The sequence below is a fragment of the Parus major genome, chromosome 24, assembly GCF_001522545.3.
Source record: "Parus major isolate Abel chromosome 24, Parus_major1.1, whole genome shotgun sequence".
Classification (NCBI taxonomy): Eukaryota; Metazoa; Chordata; class Aves; order Passeriformes; family Paridae; genus Parus; species Parus major.
This window is the reverse complement of record NC_031792.1, coordinates 347,402-364,849: the sequence shown is the minus strand read 5'-3', so window position 1 is coordinate 364,849 and position 17,448 is coordinate 347,402. Positions and strand designations below refer to the sequence as shown.

At 55.4% G+C, this 17,448-nt stretch overlaps 1 protein-coding gene across 3 annotated transcripts in view; it reads left to right on the top strand.

Annotated features, from left to right (window-relative positions):
- The first annotated feature begins 351 nt into the window (after positions 1-351).
- ZBTB16 (zinc finger and BTB domain containing 16) overlaps positions 352-17,448 on the top strand; it is a 53,932-nt gene continuing 36,835 nt past the window's right edge. For all 3 annotated transcript variants that reach the window (XM_033519721.1, XM_015649665.1, XM_033519722.1), the window contains exon 1: positions 352-1,787. In XM_033519721.1, coding sequence (XP_033375612.1) covers positions 520-1,787 — 1,268 coding nt within the window. In that variant the 5' untranslated portion in view covers positions 352-519. The remainder of the gene's footprint in view (positions 1,788-17,448) is intronic.

Genomic DNA, 17,448 nt, shown 5'->3' with positions numbered 1-17,448 from the left:
CCGCCGTGGGGCCGGGGCTCCGCCGCTTCGCCGCGCACCTGATGGGACCGCGCTGCCCGCCCCGGGACAGAGCGGCCGGAGCAGGAGTCGGGCGGCGGCGGGGGATGCGCACCTTCCTCTCCCTTCCCTCCCTTGCTTTTCCCGGCCGGCGGTAGCGGGGACGCGGCTCCGGCAGCCGCGGATCCGCCGCGCAGCGCGGAAACTTTTGGGCGAGTCGCTGCTGGGCTGCGGGCTAACTTCCCTCTCCCCGATCCCTTCTCTTCCCCACTCCCTTCTACTCTCTGCTCCCTTCTCACTTCTCCTCTCCTTTCTCTCCCCGGCTTTTCTTTCTCCCCCTCCTTTTTTCTCTTTTTTCCCCTTTTCTCTCTCTTTCGTCTCTTCCCTCCCCTCTCCCCCTTTCCCGCTCCCCTCTGCTCCTCTCCCCCTCCGCCTTTTGTTTTCGCAGATAGTCGGCACACAAAGCTGGTCCCAGATTTGAGCGACGGCGAGACACCCTGATGTGTGAGCCTGGGGCGCGCCATGGATCTGACTAAGATGGGGCTGATCCAGCTGCAGAACCCCTGCCACCCCACCGGGCTGCTGCACAAAGCCAACCAGATGCGCCTGGCGGGGACGCTGTGCGACGTGGTCATCATGGTGGACAGCCAGGAGTTCCATGCGCACCGGACCGTGCTGGCCTGCACCAGCAAGATGTTTGAGATCCTCTTCCACCGCAACAGCCAGCACTACACCCTGGACTTCCTCTCGCCAAAGACATTCCAGCAGATCCTGGAGTACGCGTACACCGCCACCCTACAAGCCAAGGTCGAGGACCTGGATGACCTGCTCTATGCTGCTGAGATCCTGGAAATAGAGTACCTGGAGGAGCAGTGCCTGAAGATCCTGGAGACTATACAGGCTTCTGAGGACAATGACACCGAGGTCGCCATGGCTGATGGAGGTGCCGCCACCACCACCGAGGAGGAGGAGGAGAGGAAGTCGAGGTACATCAAGGGCCTCTTCATCTCCAAGCCCACTGGTGAGGAGGGTGGCTATGCTGGCATGGCCAGCCAGAGTCTGCCAGCAGCCACAGTGGAGCAGAGCCCCTCTGCCTCTGCATCCTACTGCTCCCTCTCTTCCATGAGCCCCACCAAGGCGGCGGTGGACAGCTTGATGACCATTGGGCAGTCACTGCTGCAGGGTGCCCTGCCACCCAGTGTCCCCGAGGACTCACGCTCTGCCACCACCCGCCGCCCCTCCAGCCTCGCTGAAGTCAAAACTGAAGCTATGCAGGTGGATGAGGCCTCCAGTCATGACAGTCCCCGGACAGCCGAGCCCAGTGCCTCCAGTGGGGAGAAGCCTGATGAGAAGGGCAAGGAAGGACCTGGCACCCCGACCCGCAGCAGTGTCATCACCAGTGCCCGTGAACTGCACTACAGCCGTGAGGAGGGTGCAGAGCCACCCCCTGATCCCGGCCAGGGGCTGCCGCTGGGGCCGGAGCCGTCCGCCGCTGGCCCGGGAGAGAAGCCCTTGGGCATCTACTCATTGCTGCCGAACCACAAGACTGAGCCGGTGCTCGGCGTGCCACCCACGGTGGCATCTGCCCTGCACGTGCAGCCGGCCCTGGCTGTCTCCATGGACTTCAGCGCCTATGGCGGGCTGCTGCCCCAGGGCTTCATCCAGCGGGAGCTGTTCAGCAAGCTGGGGGAGCTGGCAGCCGGCATGAAGACAGAGAGCAGAGCCCTGGGTGAGCAGTGCAGCGTGTGTGGGGCAGAGCTACCGGACAACGAGACCCTCGAGCAGCACAGGTGAGTGCCGAGGCCGTGCTGCACCGGGCAGCCAGGATCTCGCCAGAGGGTTTCGCTGTCTGTTTGAGTGTCGTGTGCGCTGGTGCAAAGTTTTCCATCATGAGCCCCAAAACTTGTGGAGTAGCATTCTCAGAGGGATGGCTGTTGCAGCTCCCCCAGATCTGGCGACTGTGCCAGAAGGTTCCTTCCAGTGAGTGCTGGTTGGAGACAGCCCGGATGAGCTGGGGCCGTCGGTGTTTCCTGCGAGCATAAACCCCACCAGTTTCCGTGGCTGGCGTCAACCAAGCAGCTCACAGTTGCTGCCCTTTGAGTTTAGGGATCTGCGTGTGGAGAGATGCAGTGGGGACAGGCAGCACTCGCCCACTCTCTTGAGAGCCGGTCCCTCCTGTGCCAGTGCCGGGGCATGCCAGCACGGGCAGTGGTGGCAACATGTGGTGACTTGCCAGCCTGGGGGGGTTTGTGCTGCTCAGCTTCCCGGTTTTTGAAACATTTACACTTGGCACAAAGTGGCGCGGGGGTCAGGCTGGGTAACGCCGGGGCGAGCGCACAGGGCTCGGGTGCCGCAGAGCCGCGGGTCTGTCCGTGCGGGGAAGGGGAAGGGCTGAACCTCCAAGGGCTGCAGCTGCGGCTCCGGGGGTCCCCTGCTCAGGGCGGGGGGATGTCTGTGCTCAGTCCCAGCCCGCAGCCTGGGGCTCGCTGCTGGCTGGGAGCGTGGTGGTGGCTGCTGACACGTGAGCTCAGCGCCTGCAGGTCGTGGCTCAGGGACCGGGGCTTGTTCCCTGATTTGGCTGGGGAAGAGAGCCACGTTAACTACCACACCAAAATCGGCGTCGCCAGTTAAATCCCATGGCTCTGAACGTGCTTCGGTGAGCGCTGCTCTGGCCCCCGGTGCGGCTGCAGCCCCGCGACAGGACAGCGGCGTCCTGCCTAGGGAAGGCATCACCGGCATGGTGCCTTCGCCTCTCCCTGCCTCCCCTGGCAGCGCACCCTGGCAGATTTTTAATGAATCAACAGGTTTATTAGTGCTTATGCACGCCAGGCGCTGCAGGGCCGGTGCCGGTGCCGGCACGCTCCTCCGGCGGGGCACTCGGTGCTGCCGGCGGGCCGGGATAGCTGCCGGCGGCTGCCGGAGCCGTGGTGCCCGTACGCTCAGCCCGAGCGCTCCGGGTGCGGCTGCCGAGCCGGGATCCTCAGCCCTGCGGGGCTGCCAGCATCGCCCCTCGCTCTGCCGCACGGACCCTGCGGGGAGCAGCCTTCACCCCTTGAGGCTCCTCGGCTCCGTGTGGGTGCACGGCCGCTTTCCGCTTTGTTTCCCCCTCCCGCGAGTGGGAGAGCTGGGGCTGGCGTTGGTTACGTCCCCGAAGCCGCCTCGGCCGTGTGGTGATGCAGACCGAACGTCACCGGGAGAGCTGCAGTGAGGGCTCAGGGAGAATTTTAACGTGCTTTTCTGCCACGGTCTCAAGGCTCTCCCTTTGCCCCTGCAAGCCCAGAGCAGCAGTTGCTGTGGCCGCGGTGGAGGGCGATGCTGGGGCTGTCCGGAGGCTCCTGTCGCCAGCCGTGAATTTGTCCAGGGCGAGGGAGAGCCGGTCACATCCTTCCCGTGTGCTCGTGAGATGAGGGAGCGTGGCCCAGCTGTCCAGCACGGCAGCCCCTATTTCACAGAGCTTTCCGGGGAAAAGCTTGTTTGGACAGGCACGGCTGCAGCCATGGCTTATTTCGCACTTATTCACGATCCTTACGGTGAGGCTGGGCACACGCCGTGCTCCGCGGGGCTCGGGGTCTGCCTGGAGCACGGAGCTTAGCACTCACCCCTGCCAGCAGAGCCTTAAAGGCAGTTGCTGAAGCCAGCACCAAACTCTGTTTGCCTCTTCTTGCTTTCAGACCAATTACCTGGTGCTGGCAAACTTTGCAGGGTTAGCCAAATCCTTTGAGCCATGTTTAAACTGATCTGTAAGACCGTCCATGTTGAAAGGCATTGGGTAACAGTCCAATGAACTCACTCCCCGGCCCCCATAGTCTAAATCCCAGGCGGTTCGTGTGTAGACAGGGTCTCATGTGGCTTTTTTATAGTGTTTGCTTTCTAATACGTTGTGAGAATTACCATTTGGGGAGGATTTGTGGGATCCTATTGTATTCATGGAGCTGTTAAGCAGCATCTGCGCTGGGTTGGGATCTGCAGCTCTCTGCCGGAGCAGCTCTGGTGGCAGCTGCACCGTGCTGGCTGCGGGCTCCTTTTCGCTCCACTGCCTGGTGGTGAGGGGCCCTGGGGATGTGCACCCTGCTCTGGGCTCTGGGCACCACCTTCCCAACCGGCTGCAGGGGGGGCAGGATGTGCCAGGGGCACCACGGAGTCACTCGTTGACTTTCGCTGACCTCCTTCTGCCGTGCACTCGCTGCTGTGGTTTTGCTTTCCGACCCTGATGCGAGGCGGAGAAGCCAAATCAGAGCCGTTCCCAGCTGTGGTGAGCTGGGGGGGCAGGGAGCAGGGGCGGGGGTACCTCACTGTTCCATGGGTGTTTGGCTGCCAGTGTGACAGCTTCCACGTGCCGAGCCCCAGCAGGGGACAGAGCCCGGAGCCACCAGCACCAGTGCCGCTCGTTCCGCAGGGAGCTCAGTGAGCCGGCGTGTGCCGAGCCTGTTTGCAGAGCACAGGCAGCCCATGCATATGGCAGGGCTGTTTGTTTACACACACATGCCTATAGAAGTGTAAACATATATGTTTATAGTCTTGGAGTCTTCTGAGTGTTGTTCCTGTCTTCATTAGTATGGGAAGCACGTGCAGGAAAAAGGAGAGCAGAGGGTTGGCCTGGCCTCGGCAAGCACAGGGGGCCACTGGCCCTGGGTGACAGACAGTGCCCGAGGGACAGTCATCTGCCCTGGCCCAGTGTGGTAACACGGCTCCGTGGCCTCGTGGCAGCGTTGTCTGTGCCATGTCATACCCAGGGGCACTGAGCTGTGACCTTTGTGGGGCCAAGTGGCCACAAGCCTTGGCGCTGCTTCTGATCAGGGTTTTCAGGTCCCTGAACCCACCGGCTGCTGCATGATCCATTTTTTTTCTCCCTTACCAAGCTTATGATTTTGACTAATTGAGTGTAGATTGAGTCATCGAGTGTTTAATTTTTTTTATAAAAGATTTCCTTCTGGGTTCAGCAAAGTTCAGACTTAATCTAATGTTAGTATTGATCGTCGCTTCTAATTGCAGACAAAAAAGCCATAGTTCAGCGGCCCTTTTGGGGGCTGTTTTGTGAAGGAAAACCTCCAAGCTGCAAGGCGAGAGCTGTGCTGAGCTGCCAACTGAGCCTGGCATAATTTGTCATCGGGAAGTTAAATAACTTAAAACTTTAAAAAAATTAAAGCATGTCTTTATAAAGTGATAGCAACTGGGAAGGCTGCCAGCGGGGATGTGATCCCATACGCTTCATTTATGGCACAGTCGAGGATCCCAAGCCGATGCTGCCCGGGAATTCACCCTCCACAGCGATGCGGCTGCTGGCAGCACGTGTGGCACTGCAAGATGGAGATGCTGGTCTGGAAAGCAAAAGTGTTTTCATGGTGATGGTGTCATGAGGCCGATGGAGGCCAGTGGTGTGTGAATGCTCCTCGTGGGGCAATTTTGGGTGCAGGGTGCTTGTCCTCACTGTCATATGGGGGGATGTACCTTGGGGGAAGCTTCCACGCCAACTGTCAGGTCTGTTATGTGTCTGTGCCAGTGGAGGATTTAAGGATGGGGTCAGGAGGCTCACTCTGCCCCAGTGGCTGCTGTCCAGCCACTGTACCCCAAACTCCAGATTTGTGCCCTCTTTTCCCATTTAAGGCAGAAAAGTAGTGGATCTGCCTCTCTGCTACCAGCAGCACCAGTGTTCAGGGCCAGGCATCAATGCTCCCATCAGTCTGAAATGCTCCTGCTTGGGAAAACTGCAGCTTCCCATCTGGATCCAGCCTTTGGCTCTTCCTCTGGCAGCCTCACCTCCCCTCTCTCCACCTGGATTAGCTGAGCGTTGTACTGCTAATGCCATTAGGCACGTTGGCACTGCTCGGCATGTCACAGTGAGAAACAGATGCAGTGTACCATTAAAGCAATAAACGTGATAAATCAGATCCCAAGTGCTTTGTGAGATGTTATTAGTGTTAATTTCAGTAGCCGAATACAGTAGTTGGTTTTTATTTTATTTTAAGCATTTGTCAATTTATGTTCCACTGCAATTTAAACTTTAAAAAAAAGGAGGAAAAATGGAAAGCAAGGCGGGGAGGGAAGGAAAGGCCGGGACAGCAGCCCCCCAAACTCTGCCCATGATTACTTCCAGAGTTGGAGGATGACTTGGCAGCTCTTGTTTCTTGCTGATGGGCCTTATTAGTGGCACCTGGCATCATAAGGGGCTAATGGAAACCAGCGTTCCCGGCTGCTGGGCCGCGGTGCAGGGCAGCCGGGCGAGGAAGCTCTTATTAGCTTTATGGGCAGGGGGACGTGCCCCGCTCAGGAAATGAATGTTGCAGCTAAGGTCCACAGCGCTGACCCCGAGCGTGTAACCTGTGAGCGCTGGCCGAGACCCCGCGCAGGATGCTTGGGATTTCGGGGGCTCTCTGGTTCTTGTCATGGGCAGAGGGGGAATACAACGTGGTATGTTGCAGCCTTGAACTTTTGATTTATTCAGTGGGTGACTTAACCATTTCCATACTCAGCTCCAAGTGTGGAGGGAGAAAAGCCCTCTTTGGCTTCCACATTATTCCATCCATTATTCTGCATCGGTTTAGTTATGCATGCACTACATTTGAAATTGAAGCTCTGAGGCTCCCATCAGAAAACACCTATTTCTGTGTATTTGTTTGTTTGTTTGTTTGTTTCCCTCTGCCCAGTGAAACTCTGGTTTCTCCTGGCCCTGATGCCTGGTGCTTCTGACACCTTGCAGAGGGACATCCAGGGCTGTGATGGATTGCCTGCTCTCTGCCTGGTGTGCAGCCCCTTCCCCAGCACTGTTCAGTTCCCAGGGACCAGGACCCCACTGGCTGTAGGGCTGGGACCCCAATACATGAAACCTGTCGCATTGAAGACACTCGGGTGTCTTTTCCCCAGAGCTGGCTGTTGCTGCAACAGCTCGGTGAGATTTGCAGAGCATCCTCAGTCCTCGTTACACCTCACACAGTGATGTTGGTTAAAATGCCTTTACGGCTGTACAGAGGGCCTCTCAGAGAGCCTGTGCTGGTTCAGGGGTGACTGTCCACCCTTTCTTCCTTTCCCTGGAGCATGGGAGTGGTGCAGAGCAGCCTGGGCTGTTGGTGACAGAGCATTCCTGCAGCCTTCCCTGCTTCTGCGGGATGTTGGTTCTATAGTTACACCAGTCTGTAAATCTGTTTTCCTTGGATAGAGTAAAATGATCTGCATTTTCCTTTTTGCCTGCAATTAGCAAGATTTTTCTTTTATTCTTCCCCTACCCCCCTTGACAGCTTCAAGAGAGGCTTTAAATGAGTAATTACTAAATATTTCCCGGCAGCCAAACACGGGGCCATGGCATCTCCTGTTGCAAAAGTGAAAAATATTTCTGTTTGCAGTTAATTTTAGTGGCAGGCAGATCATGTTAACTGGGTGTAATTGCTTCCAGATATGGCAGAGGGTTTTGTGTGTTGGGATGAAGGGTCTGGTAAGTGCTCACTTCCTGTGTAAATTAGCCTATTCCATTCATTCCTCCTCACCCAGCAGTCCTGGCTTGTGTCACTCTGCCGGTGAGGGGTTCTTCTCCCCTGCCTGGCTCAGCACTTTATGGTGGGATCAGTCCTTTGCAGGGCATGGCTCCCTCCTTTGCTGGAAGGGATCTGCATCCTGCTCTGCAGCCGGAGACCCGGACAGAGCTTGGCATTCGCCCTGGCCCTGGTAGAGTCTGGTGGTGTGACAGGTACCAGCTGAAACAGGGAGGGTGGCACAAAGGGAATTTCAGACAGGATATCATATGAGCAGTAGGGAAAGGTGCTTGCATCCTTTGGAATAAATGCCGACATGGCAGGGGAGTCTGCATGTGGCCAGGCACCTTTTAACATGGGCTGATTAGTTTCCAGTGCAGTTGTGACATCTCCTTTTGTTCCCAGGCTGAAGCCCACTTGCTGAGCCCTGCTGTGGGGTGTTCAGTGTATCACCTGTGTGTCTGCTCTGAAAAAATCTTTATGCAGGCTGAGGCACGCCTGAACAACCTGGATTCGGTTTGGAACACTCTGGTTCGCGTTGGCAGCGCTCTGGGTAACTTCTGTGCTGACAGCAGAGCAGCAGCTACCTTTGGAAGAGTACAGGTGCTGTTGGACCACGGCATTCACAAAGGAGGTCGATTCCTCTTTTTGGCAAGAGGTCACTCTGCATCTGAAGGAGGGAGCATTGCCCTAAAATCAGGGTTGCGGGAGCAAGCCTTTGTGGCCCAGGCTCACACGCTGGCCAGGGGCCAGGGCCGCCCGGATCATTTTCGCTGTAGTGTTCTTAACTGATTTTAAGTAGATTATGGTTGGATACGCGCCCTGCTGTGCTGGTTCAGGTTTCCATCGGCCTTCGTAGTCTCATTGCTGTTTTATTGGCACGTTGTTTAGCAAACAAACCGGCAACGTGTGATTGAGGAAAAGCTTCTCCACGTAGGCACGAGCGCTGCAAGGCGCGCAAAGCCTGGCTAGAGCCGCCCGCCCGCCATAAATCAGCGTTAAACGCCCTGCTTTGTTGCGGTGTCAGCGCGGGAGATGCGCTGGTTATCGGCGTGGATGGGCCGGGCTGATAACCCCCTGCTCAGCCGGGAGCGGCCGGCTCGCCGCAGCGGGGACAGCTCTGGCTGCCGGCACGGCCGATGCTGCGCCTTCGCCACGCACACCGCGGGGAACTGCGCACCCCAGCTTGGGAAAATACACCTTCATCCAGCTGCGGCTTGTGGGGCGAGGAAGGTGCTCTGTAAAGAAGGGAAACGTCAACTGAGCATAAAAATAAAGAGAAACTCAAAAAACCCATGGTGCCAAGCAGCAGTCATTTCCACTGCCAGCGGCAGGCTTCAGAAGACACGGGTGGGGTACGTGGGGACGTGTTTTAGTGGTGGGTTTGGCAGTGCTGGGAGAACTCTGGTGTTCTCTGAGTGCTGGTCTCGGTGCCTCAGACGTCTTTCCCAACCTTTGTGATTCCCAAACACCCACCCTGCCAGAGTTCAAGGAGTGTTTGGACAATGCTCTCAGGCACGTGGTGGGGTTTTTGGGGCCGTCCTGTGCAGTGCCAGTAGTTGAATGTTGATGATCCTTTCGGGTTCAGGATAATCTGTGATTTCCACAGCAGGTACTGCACCATTTACAGCCCTCATGTGGTTTTCTGCTCCATCATAACTACTGAATGTGCTTTTATGCTTTTGCCACTGAGTCTGGGGATGATGCTGGACTCCACACGCTTTGTCCTTGGTCACCTTCCCTCATTCTCGTCGCCATGCAGTATTTATAGTAAATCATATTAGAAAGGAGTGCTAAAGAGGAAGCATGATTCATCCTGCTTGAAACCACCACTGACATAAATAAAGGCAAAGCGCTTACTACGTGTTTTTTATTATGGTATTTAGGGACAGGTTGTACTAATTTTGGCGTGCACAGAGTAAACCCGGGAAGGCTATGACTCCAAAGAAATCCAGTTTCACCACAGCACAGGCTGTGTTTTTAAAAAACTCAACCAAAACCAAGCCAGCCTTCTTGAAAGTGCATGTGCATGGCAGCACAAGGCTTTTGGGACAGCTCATTGCCTTCCAGATCTCACAGAGTGTCTTTGGCTGTTCCGCTGGTTTCTCAGGGCTTTGCTGTCATGCAGGAGCAGAGAGGGCTGTGAGCTGAGGCATCACCTTTACCTGTGAGGGTGGTGAGGCCCTGGCACAGGTTCCCACAGAAGCTGTGGCTGCCCCATCCCTGGAAGTGTCCAAAGCCAGGGTAGACAGGGCTTGGAGCAACCTGGGGCACTGGAAGGTGTCCCTGCCCGTCACGGAGGGTTGATATGGGATGAGCTTTAAGGTCCCTCCCAATCTAAGGCATTCTAAGCCATTTTGTTTTCACAGGTCTGGAATAGGATGTGCAAATTGTAGCAGAAGGGGCTCCCTGATGAGGGGATGCACAGAGAGGATGTGCAGAGGGGATGCTCGCTGCAGAGACTCTGCCAACAGCTCTCAGACTGTGTGAGCTGGGGCTGCCACAGCAGGGCACAGGCAGGGCTGGGGACAGATCTGACCTGGGCACAGGCTGCAGTGACAGCCGGCTGCACAGCACACGTGAACGGCCTTTGCATGAGGAGAAGAGGCAGCGGCGCTGTGCAGCACCCACACCTGGCTGGCACCGGCACACCGAGCCCTGGCAGCGCGTGCTGGCCACCGGGCCAGCGCCGGGGTGGGTCCTGTCTGCCGTGGTGTGGTGGGGACACTGCAGTGCCATCAGCCCACACGCCAGGGCCCCTTTGTGCCAAACAGCACGGCACTCAGAACCAAAACCCTCTGTATCCCCCACCCTCCTGCCCCCCTCCAGCGCGTTCTGCTGTTTTTACCAGGAACGAGCTGATTTCCTCTTCTCTTTCTTCCTTCCCCCTGTTCTTAGAAAAGATCTTAAGTGCAGAGCACAGGGCTCTCCTGCAAATCAGAGCAGTGACCAGAGGCGCCTGTCACACGTGGTGACACACTGGCTCTGCCCACACTGCCTTTGCCTTCTTTTGCACATGTGTTGCCTTGGTGGGAACCAGCTTGTGCAGTGAAACTGGCAGAAAACCTGCTTCCCTGTAGCAGGAATCATCTTAGGAGCATTTTGACTTGGATGAAAACCTTCCAGTGGAAGAAAAGTGAAAAGTACTTGGTTTTGTTTCCCAGGTTCCTGTCTTCTCCTTGGGTGAGGGATGGGGCAATGCTATCCTGACTTTGTTACGCCTCCCCCGGCCTTTCAGTTCATCATTGCCCTAGCTGAAGGGCAGCATTTGGTTGGGGATTTTTTGGGGAATTTGGGGTTTGCATTTCTGGGGCTGTGGGGAAGATTGCATGTAGGGCAGGGCTGTAGGAAAGGGTGTTGTGGTGGGAACTGGGTCACTGGCAGCTCCCAGCCTGCAGGGTGCTGAGTCAGCAGTACCTGAGAGTGGGGCAGCACTGGGGCTGCCAGGGGATGCCCCCAGACCTGCCTGTGGGATTCCCCCAGCCCAGTCCTGCCCACAGATCTGGGGAGGGACACTGAGATCTCGGGATGCAGAGGCAAGCACTTGTATTGATTTCTGGCTTCTCTGACCCTTTAGCTGGAGGCAGCTCTTCCCTCAGCGTTGAACCAAATGTAACTTAAAGCAGTGCAGAAATGTTTATCATCCTTCCCTTGCAGTAGTGAGCACTGCCCAATGCATTATTGAGCAGGGTGGGTCTGTGGCAGGCTGCCCTGGAGCAGGGGCTGTGACCAGCCGGCTCAGGCCAGGGAGCCTCCAGTGTGAGCTAAGGATGCAGGCATCACTGGGAGGAGAGCTTGTACTGGACCTTGCGCTGGGAGAGAGACCCGGCCAGCTCTGCCTGGCCAGAAGATGGGAAGGGGATGGCAGAAGAGGGGACCATGGTGCTGGGGGGCTGACTGAGGGTTCACAGAGATGGGCATCTCCCGAGGATGACACTCAAGTCTCGGCTGCCACTGGCAGCTGCTCCGCATCCTCCTCTGGCTGGAGGTGGAGAGCAGCTCGCTCCCTAATTAGCACCTTTGTTGCTAAGTGAAGGAAGCGGCCGTGCATGGCGAGCTTCCTGCCAGCGATCCGTGTGCCGAGGAAGGGACCTTCCATCGCCACCGTGTGCGGTGCTGCGGAGTGCAGCCACAGGCACCGAGGGGCCAGAGCCGGGATGCTCACAGCCCTCCTGCCCTGGGGAGTGTGATCCTGGCAGTGTGATCCTGGCAGTGTGATCCTGGGAATGTGTGTGATCCTGGGAGTGTGCTCCTGCCAGTGTGTGTGCTCCAGGGACAGTGTGTATGCTCCAGGGACAGTGTGTGTGCTCCTGGCAGTGTCCTCCAGGGACAGTGTGTGTGCTCCAGGGACAGTGTGTGTGCTCCAGGGACAGTGTGTGTGCTCCAGGGACAGTGTGTGTGCTCCTGGCAGTGTGTGTGCTCCTGGCAGTGTCCTCCAGGGACAGTGTGCTGCAGGCAGCGTGGCTCTGCTGCTCCACACGCTCCAGGCACCTCAGCAAGGTGCTGCTTTACCCTGGGCCTGTGACAGTCACCTCCAGGTGCCACCGCTGTCACGGGCTGCACCGAGGGATGCTGCTGAGGCAGCCCTTCTGCTCCACTCTGCAGTGAGTGTATTTCAATTACCTCTGGTCACCTCTCACACGGAGCCTGCCCTGGCTGGCTGGGTCAGACATGAGTTAGCTGCAAGTGTCACCGTGTTAAAGGGAATAACCGTGTCGTCTTCGAAGGGATGGTGAGGATGGATGTTAATGCCTGTGGAATGACAGCCTGTGGCAGCACTCGTTAAACAAGACTCCATTTGGATTGCCAAATCCCTTTGATTCTTCCTGCATTATCTTCTGCCTCATCCTGGCTCTGCATCCTGCCGCTGGGACTTTATTTTATAGGAGCTGTAACATTTGGGCTGTTCTGTGTGGCAGTGGTCGATGTGCTCTCCCCACCATCCTCCTCCTCCTCACCTTGTTTAGAGCACTCTTCAGAGTTCTCTTCAGCAGTGAACAGAGAACCATTTGGAGCATGTGGGGGCTCCCGGCCTCCAGACATGTTTTGCAGCCAGAATATCCCATGTTTAGGGTGTTTGTTGGAAAACCCATAATATTTCTACTAACAAGTGATGGTTTTGTCATTTTCAGCACCTGTTGCTGGTGACATTCCCCTGTGTATATAAACTTTGCCTTTTCCTCAGTAAATAATGCCTGGGAAATGAGGGTGAAAAGCATCATGATTGTCTGGGCACAGAGATGGGGCTGTCTCTGCACAACTGCCCTTCCCAGCCCAGCTCTGGAGTGGCCAGACAGTCCCAAAAGGATGTGCAGAGCAGCCTGGGGCAGCCCCAGCTGCTGACAATTCCAGCACACTGAGCTGCCCGTGGGAAGGACTAGCTGGGGAGCAGGAATGGGGCTGATTTTCACCCAACATATTTTTGTTCTTGCAAGAGCCAATTTGAAATCTGTTTAACTTTTCAGTGCCCTGTACCCCTTTAAACATTACCCCTTTAAACGTTTCCAGTGTGTTCTCACTGATGGGTTACCTTTTCTTTCCCCTTGGGCTATAATTAGTGTCCTTTACACAGAATTGCCTTAGAATTGGATTTGAAGAAGATAAGAATCAAATTACCAGTATTTATCTTGTAAATTCCGAAAGTTCTACCGAGAGGCACCATACAAGAAGGATTTTTAAAATATCGTGCCCTGAAAACACCAACCTCCCGTGGATCCCAGGATTCTCCTGAGGGTCACATCTGCAAAATACCTTGGGATGCAGGGCAGGGCCAGGAGGGAGACAGGATGGTACTTTCCCCACCAAAACCCTGCTGCTGCTCTGGGGGTGCAGCTTGCTGGCAAAACACCTTCCCTGGGAGGTGAAGGTGCTGAGGCAGGACAAGCATCCCCACTCCCCATGGGTGACTGGGTGCAGGGTGGGAGCATTATCTCAGGCTGGGCTTTGGTCTTGGCTTTCGTGTCTGGTCTCATCTAAGCTGGAGAGGAAGAGCCCTTGAAATGCCTCCTCTCTCCCGCTTTCCCAGGCTCTCACCTGGGGTCCCTCCCTACTCTGACAGGCAGTTCTCAGATGATGAGGCAAGTTGAGCACCAGAAGTGGATGGAGGTAATTTTGGTGGGCCCTGTTTTGACAGAAATTAAGCATCTGAATTTAAATGAAGGAGGTGGAGAGCCTGGGCAGCTAAGACCATATTTTCATAGCATAAACAGTTGCAGAAGAAGATTAATGGCATCTGTATAAACACTCCATCGCAGCAGTGAGGGGCTGGGGTTTTTTTTTTTAATAGTTAGAAAATGCTAAGGATGTCTGGAAGCAGGAGACACTGTACTTCCCTCCTGCTCACACCTTCCACCTCCCTGGCCATCCCACAGTAAATATTCCAGCCACCCTCAGCCCCACTCTCCCTTCTCGCAGTAAATTACATATTAAAGTAGCCTGGTAACTGAGCACTGGTTGCTGCGCGATAAGCTCTGGGAAATCGATATGTTTGCCATGTGCCTGCTTGTTTATGACACCTGCCTGCCGAGCAGTTGAGCAATGCTCCGCGGGCCCGGGCTGCACTCACGGGAGGGGCTGCAGCAGCACCGAAGGATTTTCTTGCTCCCCAAGCGAGATATTGCCAGAGCTGCCTGGCAGCATCCTGTCAGGGGGGTGAAAAAACAGCAGTGATGATCTTTGGTGATGCAGAGCACGGGGAGGCAGGTGGGATCACAGTGTGGGCCACAAATTCATCCATTTTTGTGGCTTCTCCCAGCCCCTCCAAAGGTTTCTGCTCTGCTTCTATTTGCCACCTCCGTGGGTAGGTGTGGCAGCAGAGCCCAGGAGTTTAAACACACATTTTGTGCACCGGGGGCAGGGAGGCAGCTGCCATCTCCAGAGCCCTGTGCCCTGAGCCACGCAGGGACCCCGCATTCCCCAGCTATGCAGAGAACCCACTGGCCACATCCCAGTGCTGGGGTGGGTCTGTGAGCAGCCACCCCTAGCTCAGCTCATGGGATAGCCCTGACTTGAGAAAACCCTTCCCCTGGACTTCTCAGCCCAAGAGTTTGGGTGCATTGCCTGTGCAAGCGTGGGTGCCTGCTCACGTCCCACAAGCACCAGTGGGGCTTTGGGGTGGGAGCAGGCATTTTTTTTCTGAAATCCCAGCTCAGCAAACTGCAGTAATTGACCTTTTGACCCAGTTATGAAGTTGGAAGGTAAAAGATACAGCTTGCAAGTTTTTTATAAAACTGTTGACCTCTCACAAGATTAACTCAGAGATAATGGCAATTATCAACAGCTTATGGTGGATCCAATCGATGGTGAACATTACCTCCTGCCTAAAACTGAAGGTCGGTGTTTTACTGCAGTGGAGATAACTGCCACGGGTGTTCACACCGCCATCAGCCAGTAAAACATCCCTGTGCAGAGGAAATCCCTGAATGGGGCATGTGTGGTTCCTGTGGGAAAATGGACTCGTGGGATGGCTCAGTGCAGTGCCCAGGCCTGGGGTTTGGGGCTGCTGAATGCTTCAGTGCAGAGCAAACAGCCTCCCTGGCACACCGGGACAGAGGCTCCCTTGGGATACCTGGATCAGGAGAGTGGGCAAGGACAGGCAGCACCCTGCTCCAAAGAGACACGTCCCCTTCCTAGCTTTTGATTGTGTGCTTTCACTTTTTATGTACAAAAGATTGTCCATTTAATTAACTTGAGAGTGCAATTTCAAAACCACTAATGCTTTACACATGACAGCTTTTAAAACACAAGTATTGTTCCAGTACTGCGCCACACTCCCTCTGCCTCTTCTGGGTTGTTTTGGAAACAGACCCCAGTTCTTGAACAGGATTTGAACTGATTTGGGGTGTCTGATCCTGAGTTTGCCTTGTCAGTGTGCCTGGGCTGTCAGGAGCCCTCCGTAAGCACCATTCCCTCCATGTCCTCCATGTCTCTCCCTGGGTGTCACCTGTTAATCTCCAGCCAGCTGTACTGTGAGCTGGAGCATCTTTTCTCTTGCACTGGCAAGCAGACTTCTTTTCTGTTCCTTAAGCCTTGGGTTTATCTTTTTTGCCTTTTGTTGGTAGAGCTGGTTTCTAATGGATGTGCTTCTGTGCACACCCTCACTTTGACCCCTCACCTGAAACACCCTTCAGCCTTTCCTGGTTCCTTAGTTTTTACCAGGCATCTTTAAGTTGTCCCAAATGGATAAGGTGGGGAGATGCTACAAAGGCTGTCCAAGTGGATGCAGCATGGTCAGTCCAGGCAGCTTATCCAAAATCTACCCACCCTTGCTGATGTGAGGTGCCCTCTCTGCAACCCCCACCCAGCACATGGATGAGCCCCAGACTCCTCTCCCTTCCCTCACTGTCAAGGAACGTTGCAGGTGGCTCTGGGGAACCCCCCGATTTCCCCTCCTGCATGCCTTTCCCCCAGCCTGGCGCAGGGAAATCGGGTGGGAACCTGGAGGCAAGTCACTGCATTTGTTGTTAAAAACTTGCATGCACCACTCCCCCCCTTTTTTCCCCCATTTTTTTTTGTAGCTTAGAAACCTCTCTTTGTGGCAGAAGGCTGGGAGGGTTTGAATGCCACATCCCGGCGTAGGAGGCTGACTGGGACCATACGGCTTTATCATTCATTAATTCCTGTGCTCATTCATCCCCCTATTTAAACTTCTCTGTAAAGACGGGAGCTACAGATGGTCTTTTGGTACCCGCTTTAGCCGTCAGCCCTCAGCCCCGACAAAGGGGTACAGAGGGAGCAGCAGAGTGTACAAAATATTTCCAACCATTAGAAATCGAGGTCTCATTCACTGGCAGCTCCTGTTTTGAAAGCGAATTTATGCAAGAGCATCGTAAAGCATGGCCTGAGCCAAAGCATGGCCAGGAGTGGGGCTGCACTGAGGGGCATCATCAGCTGCTTTTGCCTGTGATAATTTCGTACCAGGTCACTGATTCCAGTTTTATTTAAGAATTTATTACTGCTATGACACCAACATCACACTGCGGGAAGCAGTGACCAGAGTGTGCCTGGCAGGGATGCTGTGCCTCAGGTGTCCCAGGGCAGCTCTTGCTGCGTGGTGGTTTGTCCTCTCTGTTTGCTGGCACAGCTTCCCAGCGTGTTGAGGTTTTACATCTGTGACAGGGATGTGCTGAGCCAGGGATGCACTGGGGCTGCAGTGCTGGGAGTGACACCCGTGACACCTCTGTCTGCCCATGCCCCTCTTGAGATGTGCTTCAAGTCCCACAGGCACAGGGGGTGGTTTTGTGGTTCTGCCCTCAGGAGAGGTTTGCAGGAAGGCACTAGGGCTGTGGGGATGCCAGCATGCAAGGGGGTGGCACTTGCACCCCTTGGCAGAGAAGGAATTGCCAGTGTCGTGGAGATTGTGGAGCCGCTGGGGCACACAGGGGACATTCCCTTAAAACAGAGTGGCTGGCTGCTGCCAAGGGGGCTCCAGACCTGATCCTGGCACAGAACTCACTGGTGTGATCTGTCCATTCTTCGGGAAAGTCGGGACCAAAAGTTTTCTCATGGAAAGACCAAATTCTGCGATCTCGTTTTTGCACATGCTGTGCTTAAATATTAACACCAATTGAGCAAATTGCCTTTTAACTGCCTTTATTTGCTTTCATTAACGGTATAATTTAAAAGCTCCCGAATTTGCATGGAACCTGTTGTGCATGTTGGGGAGGGGGTGAGGCTGCTCATAAGTGAATTAATCGTGAGCAAGCCTCCTTAGGGAGGTCCCACGGTGCCAGGATGGCTCAGCAACGCCCGGGTTCGGGACGCCGCGTACTTTTGGCCGGGGCCAGGGGGAGTGGAGCGTGTTGTCAGTGCTGGCGTCCCGCTCAGAGCTTGGCTCGCCCGGAAGGTATTTATTTATTTTTTAGCAAAACATGTTGTACACTGAGCAAAACTAATTATGGAGAGCTGAGGCAGCGTCTTCCTGTTGGTGCACCGGCACTGGGAGCGGTGCGGGAGGGTGAAACTGCAGGGGAAGCAGCGAGCAGCCCTG